Source organism: Vipera ursinii (assembly GCF_947247035.1).
Source record: "Vipera ursinii genome assembly, chromosome: 1".
Classification (NCBI taxonomy): domain Eukaryota; kingdom Metazoa; phylum Chordata; class Lepidosauria; order Squamata; family Viperidae; genus Vipera; species Vipera ursinii.
This window is the reverse complement of record NC_139512.1, coordinates 3,281,349-3,301,534: the sequence shown is the minus strand read 5'-3', so window position 1 is coordinate 3,301,534 and position 20,186 is coordinate 3,281,349. Positions and strand designations below refer to the sequence as shown.

Below are 20,186 nucleotides of genomic sequence, written 5' to 3'. Positions count from 1 at the left end.
ATGTCAATGCTACGCAAGTCTGGAAAGCAGTGCAAGAAAGACAACACAGGACAGCAGAAGGGGTCCCCCATGGAAAACGGTGTGGCCCAGGAGATTGGAGGCTCTCGGCCCCCTGCAGAACGGGGAAGAGCTGCTCCCAGCCAGAACAGCGCAGCTCCAGGACCACCCCCGCCCCGGGTCCGGCCTCGGCTCATCTTCCACACTCAGCTGGCCCACGGGAGCCCCACTGCCAAGATTGAGGGGTTCACCAATGTTAAGGAGCTCTATGCCAAAATTGCAGAGGTCTTTGACATCTCCTCAACAGAGGTAAAGGTGGGGCCACTTAGTGTGCTGGCAGCATTGAAGGAAACGGCCGGGCTCTCAGACTTTCAGCCAAGTACCTGATCCTTGGCACTGAAAAGATTTACCAAAGCATTAGGCAAGGATGCCAGGTTCAAATGCCTATGATGGGTAGTTAGATGTTCAGTGTTACTGTACTGTAGTCTATGTTAATTTTTTACTGGGAGGGAGGGAGAGAGGGAGGAAAGGAAGGGGGGAGAAAGGAAGGAAGAAAAATGTAAGAAGGAGAAGGAAGGGAGGAAGGAAGGAAGGAAGGAAGGAAGGAAGGAAGGAAGGAAGGAAGGAAGGAAGGAAGGAAGGAAGGAAGGATCACAGAAATGTGTGCTGATGCAGCAAGCATCCAATTAAGAATATACAGTGACAAAATGAAAAGCTTAGCATTTTGTCCAAAGAGAGAGGTATTTATTGTGTAGATATTGTGGGAAAAAAGCTCCAGTATCACACATAACAAAGAACAAAGAGGCCAAGGGAAAAAGACCATGAAATAGCTCAGGATAACAGAACAGGAAGAGGAAATACAAAGGGTTAATTATCAGGTTCCAGGACCAAAGAGGGATTGGAGATGAGAAGGCATAAAGGGGCAACTGAAGAGCTTTCACTGTGTCTGGAAGCAGACACAGAGTGGGTAGCAATGCGACAGGGGAGCTGTTTGGGCCCATGAAAGCTCAGTTCACACAAGGCTTACAGTCTACAGCGGGAGAAGATGGGAGACAGGCGGAAGGATGGAGAAAAGCATTACTAGGGAAGAATATCCTCAAATGTAGTTTTGCTTATGCGGTGTGTGTGTGTGTGTGTGTGTGTGTGTGTGTGTGTGTGTGTGTGTGTGTCTGTCTGTCTGTCTGTCTGTCTGTCTGTCTGTCTTTTCCAGTCCAGGGTGAAGATGTCTGTAAGAACTCCCATCTTTTCCTCCCCACTTTAATCTTACCATTTCTCCTTCTAAAAGCAAGAGCAATAAGAGGGCTCCAAAAGGCTTTGCCCTCCAAAAGGCTTTTCTGACCTTTTGACTTCTTGCACAGAGACCTTTTCTGAGTATAACATATAAATGCATTTGCACATCTCTCCAGATCCTGTTCTGCACTTTGAACACCCACAAGGTAGATATGCAGAAACTGCTGGGCGGCCAGATTGGTTTGGAGGATTTCATTTTCGCTCATGTCCGCGGTGATACCAAGGAGGTGGAAGTCACCAAAACAGAGGATGCTCTGGGACTTACTATCACCGATAATGGAGCTGGCTATGCTTTCATCAAGGTAGGTCTTCGGGAATAGGGTAAAAGACTGACATGGTGATTTTCAATAGCTATGCTTCTATCTGCAGGGCCGGTGTTTCTCAGTGTTGGCAAGGAGGAATAATAACTGACAACATGACAACATGAGGCGATTTTTATGGGGACTGGATGAAATAGACACGATGGGCAGCACACAAATCTAATAAATAAATTATTCCAGAAGATTCACTATGTCAGTAAAATCCATTTTCAGCTTGTGCCCATTAGGTTCTGTCCCCATTTTCCTCTCAGTTATTCATGTTGCATTTATTGTACCTGTCCTCTAAACCAGGGCTTTTCAACCAGTGGTACGGGTACCACCTGTGGTACATTGGCACCTGGCAGGTGATACGTGACCATCCTAGAAAAGTGGTAGTGGGGGAGGGGAATGAGCTGAACCGGTGGCAGCACCGCACAAGCCTGAGTGAGAGATAGCTGGAGCTGCCGGGCTGTCAGGGCTCAGCAGAAGCACCAGGATCAGCGCTTCTTCAGGGCTGTCAGGGCTCAATGGAAGCACCAGGATCAGCGCCAGGCTCCAGCTGGAGCTCGGCGCTGATCCTGGCACTTCTTCTGAGCCCAGAAGAAGCGCCGATCAGCTGGAATGTTGTAGCATCTCCAGGGTGATTTACATTCAGATGCTTGGCAACTGATTCATATTTATGACGGTCAGTGTCCCAGAGTCATGTGAAGTGACCAAAACCTGCTGCAACCACCCAGCAGATGGGGAGGGGAATAAAAACCAAACACCCCCACCCCATCCCACCCACCCCCTGCCAATCCTCAACAGAAATGCTCACAACAATGAAAACCTCAGACAGGAGAAAGAGCGCCGCTGGGCAGGCAGGCAGGTGTCTTGCTCGGCTGTGGCTTGGGGGGCACTTTTGTCAGTGCCATTGTAACTTTGAACAGTCACTCAGCAAATTGTTGTAAGTCGAGGACTACCTGTACTTCATCACTTTTTTTTCTTTTTGTCATCAAGTTTTTGACACCTTGCTAGGCGACTGGTGGTACTCGGATGTTGCCATATCCTAAAAGTGGTACAGTGGGTGAAAAGGTTGAAAAGCCCTGCTCTAAACAGTCCAAACTGGTATAGTTGGTTTCCACAACTTGCTCCAATCCTATTCTCTCCATGAAATAGGTTATGCCAATCTCCCTTACGCCAGAGCTCTCAAAGCTTTGCCTGTTTAAAAAAATAGGTGGAAGTTTGATTGTGCTGCGGCAGCTGCCATTTTGACATTTTTACCACATCCTGTCACCAGTGTTTCTCAACCTTAGCAACTTGAAGATATCTGAACTTCAACTCTCAGAATTCCTCAGTTAGCATGCTCACTGGGGAATTCTGGGAGTTGAAGTCCAGACATCTACAAGTTGCTAAAGCTGAGAAAAAATGCTGCTCCTACCTACCTCGCTTTTCAAGATCTGTTAAGGTCATTAGGCCTTAAATAGGATTTTTCTCTTTCTAATCTTTCCCTTTTCTACTTCCCCATTTTATAGCGTATTAAGGAAGGTAGCATAATGAACCGCACTCCAACGGTCTCTGTTGGGGACAGCATTGAAGCCATTAACGACCACACCATTGTTGGATGCCGCCACTACGAAGTTGCCAAGATGTTGCGCGAGATGCCCCAGGCACAGCCATTTACTTTGCGCTTGGTGCAGCCTAAACGAGCTTTTGGTGAGTGGATATCTGAGCACTGAGGAGAGGCAGGACTGCAGAGTCCCACCTGGCATGGGCCTAGCAACGCAGCCCGGCATCACTGAGGAACAGCCACTCAGTCACTTTAAAGTGCCCTCCAATAGTTCTTGAGCCAGCAAAATCAAATGCATAAAGTATTGTTTTTTCTCTTCTGATGATCTAGCTCTTTTCTGCTTCATTGATGAGAGCTGAGTATTAGGACTTTTTCCTTCTTCCTGCTTTTTCCTTCCTGTTGAGCATTCCTGACAGCAAGAAAAATAATTACTAATCCTTCTCTTTAATGCATGGTTGATCCCAGTGTTGATGGGTTCGTTGAACACAGGTTTAGTCACCTGTAAAATTGCCCAGTAGAACTGAGGTACAGAGAGGCTTCAGCCTCTTTTTATACCCTCCTCCATATCTGCGGCCTTTCTCCAGGTTCTTTTGGACATTGGTTTAACACTCTTTCAGAAGAGCACTAAACTCGTGTTCAGAAAGAGGCCAATGGATGTCACAAGCCATAAAGGAGGGATTGTAATCATGATCAGGGGTGCTTCATCTTGTACTCTTGCTGATCAGCTGAGCTGACAGGTTTAGTAGATGAAGGTGAAGGTTTGGAAGAGTTATACAGAATGAAATATGGAATAATAAAACTGTAGATTTGGAAAGGACCACAAGGATCATCTAGTCCAGGGGTAGGCAACCTTGGCTCTTTTATGATTTGTGGACTTCAACTCCCAGAATTCCTGAGCCAGCTATGCTGAGGGGAAAGGGAGAGGTTTCCAAGCTGAGCTATGCTGGCTCAGGAATTCTGGGAGTTGAAGTCCACGAGTCATAAAAGAGCCAAGGCTGCCTACCCCTGGCCTAGGCCTAGGCTGCTTTATGACTCGTGGACTTCAACTCCCAGAATTCCTGAGCCAGCCACGCTGAGGGGAAAGGGAGAGGTTTCCAAGCTGAGCCACGCTGGCTCAGGAATTCTGGGAGCTGAAGTCCACAAGTCATAAAAGAGTCAAGGTTGCCTACCCCTGATCTAGTCCAACCCTCTGCAACCTGCAGGAAAACCAATCAAATCTCTTATGAAATGTTTTCTTAAAAACCTTCAGAGGTGGAGAATCCACAGTCTCTATAGATAAAAAGACTACCTGTTTTGCAGGTAGCCCTTCACGTATGACTACAGCTGAGTCCAAAATTTAGTTTGCTAAGTGAGACATTTGTTAAGTGAGTTTTGCCCCATTTTACAACCATGCTTATCACAGTTGTTAAGTGAATCACTGCAGCGGTTAAGTTAGTAACCTGGGTGCTAAATGAATCTGGCTTCTCCATTGACTTTGCTTATCAGAAAGTTGCAAAAGGGGACCACATGACCCTGGGATGCAGCAACCGTCATAAATACGAGTCAGTTGCCAAGCATCTGAATTTTGATCAGTGACCATGGACCATGCAATGGTCGTAAGTATGAAAACCATCATAAGTCACTCTTTTCTGTGCCGCTGTAACTTCAAACGGTCACTAAATGAATGGTTGTAAGTCGAGGACTACCTGTACTCATCTTACTTCATCAGCAGTTCTGTCTCAAATTTAAACAAAATGCCAGTTGTAGTGGTTGCCATTTTCCTTTGGGCTCAGTTCATAATGCTGGTTCTTATCTATAGAATCCAAACTGTTTTAAATATCTGAATAGTCCCTTTTTCCCATGTTGATCTTGCTGTAATTTAAGATCTATTTCAGAGGTCTTTTGTTATAGCCCATCGTCAACAGTGGATAAATTGGTGAAAGCAAGGGACAGAGTCTTCTCTACAGGGGCACCAAGACTATGAAAAGCTTCCCCAAAGAATTGATACTTGCATTGTTTGTTTGTTGTTTAATTATTTGAGGCAGGAAATACTTTTTTTTGCTTTAGTCTTCATTTTATTTGCTGCTTTGATTGTTGCTGTTCAGGATTGTTTTCTCCTTTATTTGTGTGTTCTTTTAAGCTTTGGTTTTGCTTAAAATTGTTTAACAGCCTTAGATTAGGTTATAAAAATCCAGTCTTGGTTAAAGCCTCTCGTGGTTTCTTTCTTGTTTTTCCCTGGTTTTCATATCTTTCTCCCTTCCTTTCTCTTCCTTTTATTTATATCAAGCAGGAAGTCAGATCAGGGTTAGAAAATCATCCTTCTTGGAGTCTGGAAAGCAAGGTTGCTGTCTTATGGAAATTCTAAATATTACCAGCTCCCCAAGGAGCTGATCTTTCCTTAGGAGCAGCTGATGTATATTGTAACCTTACTGAAATAATAATAAGCAGAACAGTTTGACCAGCCATTTTGAAAGAATGTCACGGATGAGAATAATTCCCAGATTGCATATTGGGCTTTTAAACAAGGATTGTTAGAGCCATGTAGTTAATTTAATTCAGCTTTGGTTAAAAATATGGTTTGGGATCTCAGACTGATTCTAGGTTGAAGTTGATTGCGACAAGCGAAAAAACCAAACCAAACTCTCTTGTTTTCCTTTCTAATTTAGGCTGCTAAAAAGAGGTTGGCATGGGAATCTGTGCTCCTCGTATGAGGGCAGATAACAGCTTCCAGCAGTCATAGCCAGCGTGGTCCATAGTGCAGGATGCTCAGAGCTGTATGGTTAGAAGTTGTCCATTTCCGTGAGGGAAATATGCACAGATAGTCCTTGACTTAAAACTATTTGTTTAGTAATTGGATTAGCGGCAGGAAGGACGAGGGAGACACGTCTTCGTTCAACTAGTTTATTTAGTCAGCCCGGACAACAGAACAGGGGCGAACATGCCTTATATAGGCGGCTGTCAAACGGGACAGCGAATCAGCTGGGCCCATTTTCCCGCCAAGAACAGGGGGCCAATTGGTCAGCTGTTAGGGCAGAATCTCCCCAGAGACAACGCTAGCTAGTTAGCTAGGCGGGGGATCCCGTCAGCTGGTTTTGGCGCGCGGCCGGCGTTTTGACAGCTCGCTGCCGCTACTGCGCATGCGCCAACTTTGACAGCTCGCGGCGGCCACCAAGGGCTTGCCGCGCGTTTGACAGTTCGGGTTGAAGTGCGCATGCGCGCCGTTTGACAGCTGTCAAACGGCCGCGTGTATTTGTAGGCCGCGTGAGCGGCTGCGCATGCGTGGTCTTTTGACAGCTGTCAGTGCGGCCGCGAAAAAGCGGCCTGTGACAGCTGTCATTATGTTTTTGAGTATATTGCACCCCTTTCCCCCCCCCTTGAACTGAACTCATAACTTTGAGTAAACTTTTAACTGGTGTTGGAACTGCTTGGCGAACTTCCGGCCCATTCGAAATCCGACAAGTATGCTGGCGGCCTCTTCTGACGCGTAGATCTGCGAGGTGCAGGTTTTTCTATGGGTTCGGGGGCTTCTACGGGGGGAATGGGCGGTGGGTCTGTATGGCAAGGGGTATCTTCCTGGTAGTCGGCGCTGGGGGGTTCGGGATTTTCAGCCGCCACTTCTGGCGTGGTGGTGTTGGGGGGTGACCGGGGGCGAAGCTGGTCTGCGTGCCTCCTAAATGTGAGTCCTTTGCCCACGTTGATGGTGTATGACAGGGGGCCGGTTTGATCGAGAACCACCCCCTGGGTCCATTTATCCCTTCCCCCATAATTTCGGGCCCAGACTTTTTGTCCTTTAGTGAATGTTTTGTGTGGCAGGGCGTTGGTTTTTTCGGCCGCTGGCCTGTCTGGGTGCAGTCTGTCTAGTCGAGTGACCAGTCGGCGACCCCATCTCAGTTCTGCCGGAGATTTTCCGGTGGTGGACACGGGAGTGGTGTGGTGTGCGAGGAGGAAGCGGGCGAGTCGGCGGTGCCAGTTTCTGACGATCATTCTGCGCAGAGAGTCCTTGGTGGTCTTCACCATGACCTCTGCGAGGCCATTACTGGACGGGTGGAACGGGGCCGATGTTGAGTGTCTAATACAGTTCCTCCTCGTGAAGATCTGGAAGTCACGGGAGGTAAATTGAGGCCCATTGTCAGTAATTATGACATCTGGAAGACCGTGGGTGGCAAAAACTCCCCTTAATGCTTGAATGGTGGCCTCTGATGTGGTGCTTGAAACCGGGAGAACCTCCAGCCATTTAGAGTAACTATCTACAATGATTAAAAAGGTTTGTCCCTGGAATGGTCCTGCATAATCGAGGTGGATGCGGGACCAAGGATTGGAAGTGATTTCCCATTTGTGAACTGGGGCGTGTGGAGGGGAGGGTCTGGTTTGCTGGCAGAGATAGCAGCCGGCTACATGCTGCTCGATGTCCCTGTCTAAGGATGGCCACCAAACATAACTGCGTGCCAGGGCCTTCATTTTTGAAATGCCAGGGTGACCTTCATGTAGTGTTTGGAGAACCCTGGCCCTGTGGCATGAAGGGACTATTACTCTGCATCCCCAGAGGATGCAGCCTAGATGTGTTGAAAGTTCGTGTCGTTTTGTAAAATATGGTTGGATGGGGGGGCAGGGGCAGGTTGATTGCCATCCTGATGTGACCCATGAGAGTACCCTGCTGAGGGTGGGGTCCCTGGTTGTGGCGTGTGCGATGTCTTTTGCTGTTACTGGGCATTCCGCGAGTTCTTGAATGGCCAGGACTTGGCCGGCTGGGGCTGGGTCAGGGTCTATTTGAGGCAGTGGGAGCCTGCTGAGGCCGTCTGCATGGGACATTTCCTTTCCAGGCTTGTAGATTAGTTGATAAGAGTAAGCGGATAGGAATGTCGTCCAGCGAAGCATTCGCGGGGATAAAATTTGCGGGGTTTGGCGGTCCCATGTGAATATGCCTAGGAGAGGTTTGTGATCTGTATAGATTGTAAAAGGTCTGCCATAGAGGTAATCGTGGAATTTCTTAATTCCAGCTACTATAGCCAGGGCTTCCTTATCTATTTGCGCGTAGTTGCGCTCGGTTTTTGAAAGTGTCCTAGAGTAGTATGCAATTGGGGCTTGCGTGCCATCGTTAAGGGAGTGGCTGAGGACTGCCCCGATGCCATAAGGTGAAGCATCGCAGGCGATGCACAGAGGTTTGGTTTCGTTGTAGTGCGATATGGTTGTATCGCTGGAGAGTAATTGTTTTAGCTGTTTAAAACTGTCATTATGAAGTGGGGTCCACTGCCAGGGAGCCCCTTTGTCCAGGAGCCTATGGAGTGGTTCTGCTATTGTGGCTTTTCCGGGCAAAAATGAATGGTAAAAGTTTAGGAGCCCTAGGAATGCCTGGAGCTCCGTTTTATTTTTTTGGGGGGGTGCGGCTTGTATTGCTTGTATTTTTGCATTGGTGGGGTGAATGCCTTTGCCGTCTATTTTGTACCCCAAGAACTCTGCGGAGGGTACTCCGATTGAGCACTTCTCCCGTTTTAATTTTAGTCCAGCTGCGCGGAACCTTGAGAGGACTTCATGCAGCCTGGTTGCTAGTGAGTGGGTGGAGTCGCCCGCGATGAGGACGTCATCAAAATACGGGCAGACTCCAGGGATGCCCTTGAGAGTTCGTTCCATGACTTCCTGGAATATTCCAGGTGCCACGGAGATGCCAAATTGGAGGCGGTTCACTTTGAACGCCCCTCTGTGCGTCACTATGGTTTGGGCTTCTGCGGTTTCCCTGGTTACAGGGAGTTGCAGGAAAGCATGTGCCAGGTCTAATTTGGCAAAAATGGAGCCCGACCCAATTTCTGAAAGAACATCTCTAACTGATGGGACTGGGTATGCGTGGGGATTGAGTGCGCGGTTGAGGGTCGCTTTATAGTCTGCGCAGATTCTCACTTCACCATTGGGTTTGACAGGTGTCACTATGGGGGTTTCCCAAGTCCCGCTGTCAGTGGGTTCTAGGACTCCTAGCTTCAGCAAGCGGTCTAATTCCCTGTCTATTTTTGGTTTTAGGGCGAAGGGAACTTTCCTGGCTTTAATTCTAATTGGTCCGACCTCCGGTTTGAACTTGAGGTCAATGGGGGGGGCGTTGTATTTGCCCAGTGAGCCGTCAAACACATCCGCAAATTTTTTGCAGATATTTTCTAGAGAATTGGTTTGGATGCGGTTTGTCCCTTCGAGGCGAATGCCTAATGCCTCAAACCAATCTAATCCTATTAAGCTAGTTCTTGGTTGCTTTGTTATTTGGGCTGTTAAGTGGCCTGAGAATTTTTTAAATTCGATTTTCAGGACGGCCTGTCCCTTTAAATCTATCTGCGCCCCTTGAAAATCTGCCAGCAAGACCCTGGAGGGTTGAATGGGGATGCGGTGATTGGTTCTGTTGGCTATTTTCTGGAGGGTGTCCCCTGACAGGATGGAAACGGAGGATCCTGAATCGACCTCCATTTCACAGGGGATTCCTTGTATTTTTACCCACGTTCTAACTTTGGCTCTGGGGATGTTGTTAGCGGGAGCTTTTGTTAGGGAGCATACGGACTCTACAACCCCCGGGGGAGGGCGGGGAGGGGCGGTCCTACCTGCGGGGATCTCATCAAGGTCATGGAGGGTCTCCCGGTTTAGGCTGCGACAGGCTGATCGGATGTGGCCGGTTTTGCCACAGCCGTGGCACTTCGCGTTCCTAAACCTGCAGGTAGCTCTGGCATGGCTTCCGCCGCAGCTTGCGCACTTCGCCCTGGCGTTGGTCAGCGTTTTCTTCGCGTTGGGGGCTGTCTGTCGGTCCTGGTTGCGGTTCCTTTCCCGGCCGGCGACCATCCGGTTGAAACGGGAGAGGATTGCATCGACCCCGGAGTTAGGCTCCGAGGGTCCTTGGTCAAGCTCCCGGGCTTGATGGACGGTGGTGCCCGAGTCTTCTCCGAACGCCTCTGCCTCGTCGCGGTGGCTGTCTTCGTACGCCATTATTTCTAGGGTGAGCTCTGCGAGGTCCATTGTGGGCCTTGCCACGAGCTTCCTCTGCAGACGCGCGTTTAGGAGACCGGCGATGACCTGATCGCGAATTCGGTCCTCCAGGTCGGGAAAATGGCACTTGCGGGCGGCGTGTCTGACGGCCGCGATGAAGGCGGTGGAGGTTTCACCTGGTTGCTGCTTCCGTCGGGCGAAGTAGAGTCGCCAATACAGCTCCGACCGCCTTGGCATGAAATGTTTGCTGAGGCGGTCAGTGAGCTCGGCGTACGGAATAGTGGCGACTGGGTCCGGGCTGCAGAGGCCGACAGCGATGTCGTAAACTGCCGGCCCGCTGAGGCACAGGAGCGCGGCGGCCTTGTGGCGGTCCTCCGTGATTTTGTTTACGAGGAGGTACCCCTCAACCTGGCCCCAATGCGACTCCCATCCTTCTGGGTGCCGGACGTCGAACTCCCTCACATGTCCTAGGTTTGCCATGCTGGGTCCGTGGTACTTAGGGCGCCCGGATGTTCAGCTTGTCCGGTCGGTGACTTAGCTAGTGACTTCAGCGTTGACCGGACAGCGACTTCCAGGGCTGTGACTTCAGCTAGTACCGGGATCCCATCCTCGTCGCCAGGTGGATTAGCGGCAGGAAGGACGAGGGAGACACGTCTTCGTTCAACTAGTTTATTTAGTCAGCCCGGACAACAGAACAGGGGCGAACATGCCTTATATAGGCGGCTGTCAAACGGGACAGCGAATCAGCTGGGCCCGTTTTCCCGCCAAGAACAGGGGGCCAATTGGTCAGCTGTTAGGGCAGAATCTCCCCAGAGACAACGCTAGCTAGTTAGCTAGGCGGGGGATCCCGTCAGCTGGTTTTGGCGCGCGGCCGGCGTTTTGACAGCTCGCCGCCGCTACTGCGCATGCGCCAACTTTGACAGCTCGCGGCGGCCGCCAAGGGCTTGCCGCGCGTTTGACAGTTCGGGTTGAAGTGCGCATGCGCGCCGTTTGACAGCTGTCAAACGGCCGCGTGTATTTGTAGGCCGCGTGAGCGGCTGCGCATGCGTGGTCTTTTGACAGCTGTCAGTGCGGCCGCGAAAAAGCGGCCTGTGACAGCTGTCATTATGTTTTTGAGTATATTGCAGTAATCGTTTGAAGTTACAATGACACTGAATAAAGTGATTTATGACTGTCCCAAAGATGCTTTTTTCATGAGGCAACTGGACTTCCTTATTTTTTCTTTGAAGACATTTTGCTTCTCATCCAAGCAGCTTCTTCAGCTTCTTGGATGAGAAGCGAAACGTCTTCAAAATAAAACAAGAAAGTCCAGTTGCCTCGTGAAAAAAGCATTTTTGGGACATCTATCACGTGGATGTCTGAGAATCTTCATAGATGATTGATTTATGACTGTTTTTCACTCTTACAACTGTTGCAACATCGCCATGGTCCTGTGATCAAAATTCAGGCACTTGGCAACTGCCATGCTGTTATGACAGTTGCACTGAGCTAGGATCACATGATCACTATTTATAACCTTCCCAGTTGGCTCCCGGCATCAAAGTCAAAGAAGGAAGCTAGATTTGTTTAACAATGACTTGATTCACTTAACTGTGAAGCAGTGGTTTGCTTAACTGTGGCAATAAAGGTGATAAACAGGGGCAAAAACTCATTTAACAACTGCCTGTTGGGTTTAATTATGGTTGTAAATTGAGGACTATTTGTATCATTAAGATGGTTATGGGTGCTTCATAGAAATCTCCTGCTGTGCAATTGTCCAACCTTATTTCAACTATTTCACAGGGGAATATTGTGTCCTCCTGATACCTCCACGCTCAATTTGGAATCCCTTCAGATTTCTCCTTAATTTTTTCTGCATTTTTTTTCCTTTTAAGGGAGGAAAGGATTGAATAACTCAGAGCAAAAGGTGTCCAGGCAGGATATAAAAAGTCAAAACAGTTGCTGCGACTGTGTGGTTGAAGCCCCATTCCATTTTTACACGTGTCACACCTACAAAAGGACTTCAGTCACACAGTTGTAAAGGCCATCTTGACTTTTTTGACCTCCCCAATGGATGGTCCAGCTCAGAGTGCTTTCCGAAACACCCTACTGATCCTCAGACTAATCCTTCTGTAAAATGTGACACAATGACTTGATACAATTTGCTAACTTTCAAAAATGGCACTTTAAAAATTCAAGTCATTGCACATCACCTAGTCAGCCAGATGGTTAAAGTGGATTTTACATTTTGTCCATCTATTTAGTTCTTTCCAAGGACCTGGGATAGACAGATGTTGTGATTCGATGGCGTTAAAGGTATCTTATAGGATATAAACTGTTCCAAGTAAAGTAGCCATTTGAAATTGACTGATGCTGATTTCGTCAATACTGGTGGCGTTCAAGTGGTGCTCCAGATGTTTTGGGATGGCATCCAAGGTGCCTTTCACTATTGATTCTATTTTTGCTTTCTTTTGCCACAGTTTTTTTTTGCCCAAGATGGCGGCGGCTGCAGTCTGAGCTCCGTGCGCTCCGCAACGGGATTTACATGGGTCGGTTGGGGAGGCCCAACCGAGGCATGACACGGTAGACCGTTTTAAGGGGGAGTTGGATACAGAGACATTCTGCCAGGCGCTGCTTTCGGTGGCACTGAGCTTTCCCTCCCCCTTTGGATAGCGGCGTCTGCCTACCGGCCTGGAGATTGTTCATGGTCAGGCCTTGTTATCCGGGACTTCCATATGGTTATTGAAGTTGCTGCAGGCTCTCTCCATTTACTACAGGCTCCCTTTGCTGCTTTTCTCGCCGTGGACACTCCCCGCTTGTCGGAGGGGCGATGGTGATGATCGAACGAGCCGGGGACTTGGTTTGGAGTTTGGGACTCATATCAGCTGGCAGGCGCTATTTTCGGCGGCGCAGAGCCTTCCCTCTCCCCCCGAATGGCGGCGGTGGCTTCCTGGCCTGGAAATCGGCCAGGGCTTTGTTCTACAGGCTCCCTCTGCTGTTTTTCTCGCTGTGGATACCCCCTGCTTGTCGGAGGGGCGGTGGCGATGATCGGACGAGCCGGGGATTTGATTTGGAGTTTGGTTTTACATCAGCTGGCAGGCGCTGTTTTCGGCGGTGCAGAGCCCTCCCTCTCCCCCCGAATGGCGGCGGTGGCTTCCCGGCCTGGAAGTTGGCCGTGGTTTTGTCCTACTGCCGTGGATTTGCTGGTAGATGCCTGGATTTGGGGATGGAAATGCCTTCTTCTTGCCGTTATATTGTTTTTGTAGGGGGGATGTTTTTGCCCCCCCCCCCCGAATGGCGGTAATGGCCAGCGGCCTGAAGATCGGCCGGGGCTTGGCCCTTCTCCTTGTGCTGGTTGGCAGGCACTACTATGGCCCGAAGATCGGCCATGGTTACGCTTTAATGCCCGGTTGGGGGTTAGTGCTTCCCATCAATATTCCGGATTGGACCTGAGTCTGGACCATGGTGGGAGGACGGTCTTGGATTGGTCATCAACTGCCCCACTGGTGTGGGAGACCAGTTGGGGTAGGTTTTACCCTGGGATTCCTTACTTTGTCCATGACAGGCTGGACTCCTCAGCCGTAGTGAGAGGACGGTTGGGGTTTCTTTTTCTGAGCACCACCTCAGGTGAGAGCTGAGCTGGACTGATGGACTGTGGTATACCTAACGGACTTAATATCATCAATATCATCGATCCACCCATTATTAACATCAGCCCTATGTGGACATTTTTACTATTGTATGGTTCACCTGCATTACTCTGGAGCCGATTTGTATGCCTGTAAGGTTTCTTCCTCCTGTGTTCGACCTGCCGCCCTTTTCTACGCTTCCCTTAATGACGGGCCCAATTGTTGGGACCCCGAGAGGTGGTTGGGCTTAGATAGGGGCCTTGAGCGGAGACGTATTAAGAAGCCTCTGATTTACTTTTTAGCCGGTTATTTTAAAAGGTTAGGGAGGGTGATGGTGGGGAGGGAATTATTAACCGGCACTCAGTCCGGGCCGGTTTGTGGTCCCGGCGGGATGGGGTTTGGGGTAGAGGCTGCTGGTTCTGGATGTGTTGGGGTGGGGTTTCAAATCCCCACGACGATAGGGAATGGCAGCAGGTGTGTGCACGGAGAGCCGTATCGACATCCGGGATCGAGCCCCGGGAGGGCAGAGATCCACCCCGAGGCCTCTCGTTTGTGGAGTTCCTCAGGGGTCGGTTCTCTCGCCCCTCCTGTTCAACATCTATATGAAGCTGCTGGGTGAGATCATTCGTGGTTTCGGGGTGGGGTATCATCAGTACTCTGATGATACCCAACTTTTTTCTCCACCCCGAACCAACCCAGCGATGCCCTCGCCGTGATGTCCCGTTGCCTGGAGGCAGTCCAGGTCTGGATGGGGAGAAACAGGCTTCATCTCAATCCTGCCAAGACTGAGTGGCTGTGCATATTGGCATCTTGGGTTAACCAGATTATTCCACCTTTAACGATGGGGGGTGAGGTGTTACCTCCCGTTGATAGGGCTCGCAACCTGGGAGTCCTCCTGGATTCACGGCTCAATTTTGAAGACCATATAGGAGCCGTGACCAGGGGGGCTTTTGCCCAGGTTCGCCTGGTGCGCCAGTTGCGACCCTACCTGGACCGAGATGCCCTACGCACAGTCACTCATGCGCTCGTGACCTCCCATTTAGACTACTGCAACGCTCTCTACATAGGGCTACCCTTGAGGACCACTCAGAGGCTTCAGCTGGTGCAGAATGCGGCCGTGCGAGTTGTGATGGGGGTCTCCCGATACTCCCATGTAACACCTCTACTCCGCGAGCTGCATTGGCTTCCGGTTGCCCTCCGGGTGAGATTCAAGGTGCTGGTGATGACCTATAAAGCCCTAAATGGCTTGGGTCCGGGATATCTGAGGGAACACCTGCTGCCAGCATCAAGTTCCCTTCGTCCAGTGCGCTCCCACAGGGAGGGTCTTCTCAGGGTGCCGCTGGTAAAAGATTGCCGGCGGATAACACCCAGGGGGAGGGCCTTCTCAGTGGGTGCGCCTGCCCTCTGGAACCAGCTGCCCGCGGAGCTTAGGACTGCCCCCGACCTTCGCTCATTTTGGCGGGACCTGAAGACCTGGCTCTTTGAGCTCTCGGGCCCAGGCTGAGAATTTTAATTGGGGTTTTTATTTTTTAGGGATTTGATTTAATCTTTTAAATTGTTTTTAACGTTTGTATTGATCTTTGTTTTAAATACCCTGTAAACCGCCCTGAGTCCTTCGGGAAAGGGCGGTATATAAATCCAATAAAATAAAAATAATAAATAAAAATAAAATTTGCCAGTCTTTGAATTTTATGAATTTTTCCAGTTCTTTCTTTTCTCTTCTACTATCTCTAGGTACTGCCACAGCCACTCTCCAGATTGTTTTGTCTTTTTTTAATCAATAATTGTTAAGTCTGGAGTATTACTGTGTTTCCCTGAAAGTAAGGCTTACTCTGAAAATAAGCCCTAGCTTGATTTTTGGGGTTGGGCCTAATATAAGACCTACCCCCAAAATAAAGCCCTAGTCCTGGGGCAAGGGACACACCTAAAAATCAAGCTAGGGTGGGGGGTGTGGAGCTGCCCCCATATGCTCTTCACCCTCTTACCTTGCAGCCAGGCCTCTCCTTGCTGGCCCACTTCTTCTGTGGCATCCCCAGGCCTGCATTTCCCAGTCAGAGGCCTTTCCAGGTTCAGCCAAGAACCAAGCTATGGATTCAATTAATAACTCGGTTCTCGGCTGCAGTGGCCTTCTGGAAAGGCCTTTGATTGTGAAATGCAGTCCGGAACTCCATTCTCAGCTGCAGAATGAAGCTGCTCCTTCAGCCACAGACATGGGCCGGCTGGGTGGGACTGTTGGTGCCAGAGGTGAGTGGAAAAAACACCCCCCAAAAATAAGGCCTAGTGCCCTTTTTGGAGGCAAAACAATTTTTTTTTTTCGGGAAAAGACAATATATAACAGGTTCTTGTCTGTTTGAATTCCAGAGCACTTTAGTTTCTTTTCTATTTGTCTATATTGTGGTCCCACCTTATCATCATCATCATCATCATCTGTCATTTCCTATCGTCGGTCATTAATTCTGTTTGACCCAATAATCCTACCCTTTGAAGTTTTGTTTAAGGGCTTGAGAACTGCCTATGACTGTCATTCTGACTTCTCGATCCTTGACATAGTTCTCTGCCCTACTTAATTTTAATTTTTTAAAGAGGTGTTTAATTTAAAAAAAAATATTAAAGGGGAGATAAGCATGCTACCAAAGTGTTAGCCTAAAACAGGGGTAGGCAACCTCGGCTCTTTTATGACTCGTGGACTTCAACTCCCAGAATTCCTGAGCCAGCATGGAATTTTGGGAGTTGAAGTCCACGAGTCACAAAAAAGCCAAGGTTGCCTACCCCTGGCCTAAAACATACGTGTATGATAGCATCACCTCATAAATCTCAGAAGTCTTCTTAGCAAATGACATGTGGGTGGCTGCATCCCATAGCTGGTCTTTCGTGAGTGTGTCCATAACATGCTCCCCAAATTCCAGATATGGCCAGTGGCCCAAAGGAATGGCATTCCTCTCCTAGTAGATGCCTTACAAGGTGTAATAATCAACTGCCTCTAGTCTCCATGCCATTTTTCATTCCACCCCTATTTTCTATTTTACACAGTTGTTTATGAACTTCATGGGGTTCTAGCAAAAAAAAAAGCGGATTCTGTAACCTTTTCATTCCGTTGAAGAGTTTTGTTGTGCTCAGACATCTTCTGTTATGTCCACTGTCTTTGATGTTGACTTCTTGATCTTCTTTTCTCCTCCCCTCTGTAGATATGATCGGCCAGAGGACACAAAGCAGCAAGAACTCAAGTGAGGGGAAAATAGGCAGCGGAAGGGAGACACTACGGCTGCGTGCAACGGGCACTGCCACCATAGAGCAGGCAGTGAGTATGCTCTGGGACAGGGATTGAATTAACCAAGGGCCCATATTCTCATAGTACTGAATATAAGAAACTTGGTGGCTGATTGGAAGTGAGCCGATTGTCTCAGGGCTAACCTCAAGAAAATGACCGTTAGGTACCTAGACAGCTGTAGCAGGAAAGGCCTCTGAAAGGTCATGAGAAGGCACCAGATTTCATAGCTTCTGTGCAGCCCAATGTTTCTTATCCTTGGCAGTTTGAAGACGGATGGACTTCAGCTCCCAAAATTCCCCAATCATCTTGTCTGTCTGGAGAATTCTGGAAGTTGAAGTCCACACATCTGAAAGTCACCAAGGCTGAGAAACACTATAAGAATTTCCTGTCAACACTGGCATTTCAGCTCCATTTGATCTCCTTTGTTCTTCTGTTTACAGCCAAGTGAGTTTGAGGAGGAAGCTGCTGAAAAAATGGATGACTTATTGGAAAGCTACATGGGTATTCGTGATCTCGAATTGGGTGAGTAGGGAATGATGCATGATATGGTTGAAAAAAAAGTGAAGATTCCTTTCACCTTGCCTCACTATTTCCTGGGTGGAACCTCCAGATTAGGAGACACCTACCTCAGATTCTGGATTTGGGGAATCATATTGCTGGCTAGGGAATTCTGGGAGTTGAAGTCCACTATATCTTAAAGTTGCCAAGGTTGAGAAACACCGCTGTAGAGAAGGGTGCTGAATCTGGATGACTATTGAGGAAGATGGATTTTCAGTTTGATACAGCAAGACAATTCGTACATGATTGCATGTGAAATGAAGCTAACGAAGAGAGATAAAGAGAACTGTCCTAGAAAGTGTTCTTTAGATTCTTTAGATTCCCTTAATTTTGTCTAAAAATGATCGTAAAGGTAGATAATGTGGCACCTTTGGACACCCATGTGCCTCCAATCTCCTCCATTAAGGAGGTGGAACTGGTGGACCGCCCACTAGATTGGTATCCATCAGGCTTCTTGATTAAATTAATAATTAGACAAGGATCCTGGCTAACTATTGGATTAAGTGGGTAGCAAGCATGCCACAATTAGATTTTTTTTTCAGATTAGATAACCTTTATTGTCATTTTTTATAGTGGGCACAACGGCACACATTGAAAACGAAATTTTGTTGCTTGCTCTCAAAGTGTACACATGCATAACACACATTTAAACATATATGTACAACATATGTATAGACCTACGCCCTTACATATAAGTAACATATAAATATTAATCACTGTCCATCTTGAATACATAACGGAAGGAGGAAGATTTGGAGTTCAGCATTCGTATTTATTTGCAGGCGGGCCTGTGGGCTCCATGGGTTCTCACTGAGATGCTGAACAATATCCTAGAGCAGGAGCCCCCAACCCCCAGTCCGTGGACCGGTACTGGGCTGTGGCATGCCAGCAACTGGTCCGCACAAACAAGCAAAGCCCCATCCACAAGTTGAGGCAGCACACAAAACCACGTAATCTCCAGTCCGCAGAAAAACCTCTCTCCACGGAACTGGTCCCTGGTGCCCAAAAGGTTGGGGACCTCTGTCCTAGAGTACACTTTGTCTTCAATTGGGTGTCCCACCACAGGCCAGGCCCTCCCTAGCAGCCTTTTTATGAATGCACCCAGAACATGTCCAAATATCTCTTTGCTCCGAATGATGTTTTATCCCAGTGCTGAGTCCTAACCTCAGGCCCACTTTCCACAGCATCGAGCATGGTGGAGATCACCAAAGAATGCCAGAGCCCTGAAGACTTTGCTCGTGGACTGGATTTGCTCCTGGGTGAATTTACCTTCCCAGAAGAGTTTGTCTCAGAGGTGTGGACTGCAGTTTGCAAGAGCAGGGAAATCTCTTGAGTAGTTTCAGGAGATCGGTTGGGCAATGAAGGCTGTTTCCTTTTTTCCTTTCTCTACTCTGGCATTCTCTGTATCTTGCACTCACATCTGGGATTTCCATCCAGAATTATAACCTATAGCTCAAGGATGACACATTTGCAAAATTTCCACGGGTGACTTCAAACAGTAGCACCAATGACCACATGCTCTCCTATTGGGGTTGAAGGAACTTACCTGCATGCAGTGAACAGAGAGATACTACCATTTGGGGCGATTACTTTTAGTTAGCATCTATACTTGATATTCTTCCAGTAGTATTCCAAAATACAATTGCTACATTGTAGGTCCAGGTTAACAGGCCAGGATGGCACCTTCTTTGGTTAGGAAATTTAAGATGCCCTTCTCATAATTGCAGAATAGGTAATTCTGCAATTACTATGCTACGAAAGACACTTGTTCATGGCAACCCACCACACTTTCAGTTCAGGCTTCTGTTAAAGGTGGCTGTTTTCAGGCTTCTGTTAAAGGTGGGTTTTAGGCTTTTGTTTAGGGTGGGTAGGGACGCGGTGGCTCAGTGAGTTAGGATGCTAAGCTTGTCAATCAGAAGGTCGGCAGTTTGGCGGGTCGAATCCCGAGTGCCGCGTAACAGAGTGAGCGCCTGTTACTCGTCCCAGCTTCTGCCAACCTAGCAGTTCGAAAGCACGTAAAAATGCAAGTAGAAAAATAGGGACCACTATGGAGGGAAGGTAACAGCGTTCCGTGCGCCTTTGGCGTCTAGTCATGCCGGCCACATGACCACGGAGACGTCCTCGGACAAGCGCTGGCTCTTCGGCTTTGAAACGGAGATGAGCACCGGCCCCTAGAGTCGGAAACGACTAACACGCATGTGCGGGGGAACCTTTACCTTTTACCTTTACCTTTAACTTCTCAGCCTATTGAGCTACAGTTTTTCTCAGCCTTGGCAACTTTAAGACCTGTGGACTTCAACTCTCAGAATTCCCCAACCAGCAAGCTGACTGAAGAATTCTGGGAGCTGAAGTCCACAGGTCTTAAAATTATCAAGGTTGAAACAAGCGCTGGCTCTTCGGCTTTGAAATGGAGATGAGCACCGGCCCCTAGAGTCAGAAACGATTAGCACGCATGTGAGGGGGAACCTTTACCTTTACTTTTACCTTAGGGTGGGTATTTTTAATCCAGTTTTGTAACTGGAAAGGATTCGAACCATCATTCTTCACAGTGGTTTCTGCAGGCATAGTGCAGTAAGTCAAGAGGACAGCCACGATAATATGAGACATGCAACACCCATTAAAAAATGGGAATTTCAATCCCTCAGTTGACTTTTTAACTATTCCCTGAGGATACCCCTGGTTCTTTA

The 20,186-nt window shown here is 48.5% G+C and overlaps 1 protein-coding gene across 1 annotated transcript; it reads left to right on the top strand.

Annotated features, from left to right (window-relative positions):
- GIPC3 (GIPC PDZ domain containing family member 3) lies at positions 1-18,832 on the top strand (the record flags this gene model as incomplete). The annotated part of the gene is made up of 6 exons (XM_083350326.1): positions 1-306; positions 1,404-1,589; positions 3,101-3,281; positions 16,859-16,971; positions 17,382-17,463; positions 18,684-18,832. The coding sequence occupies 6 exons, from the start codon at positions 1-3 to the stop codon at positions 18,830-18,832; spliced, it is 1,017 nt and encodes a 338-aa protein (XP_083206452.1).
- Positions 18,833-20,186: the final 1,354 nt, after the last annotated feature.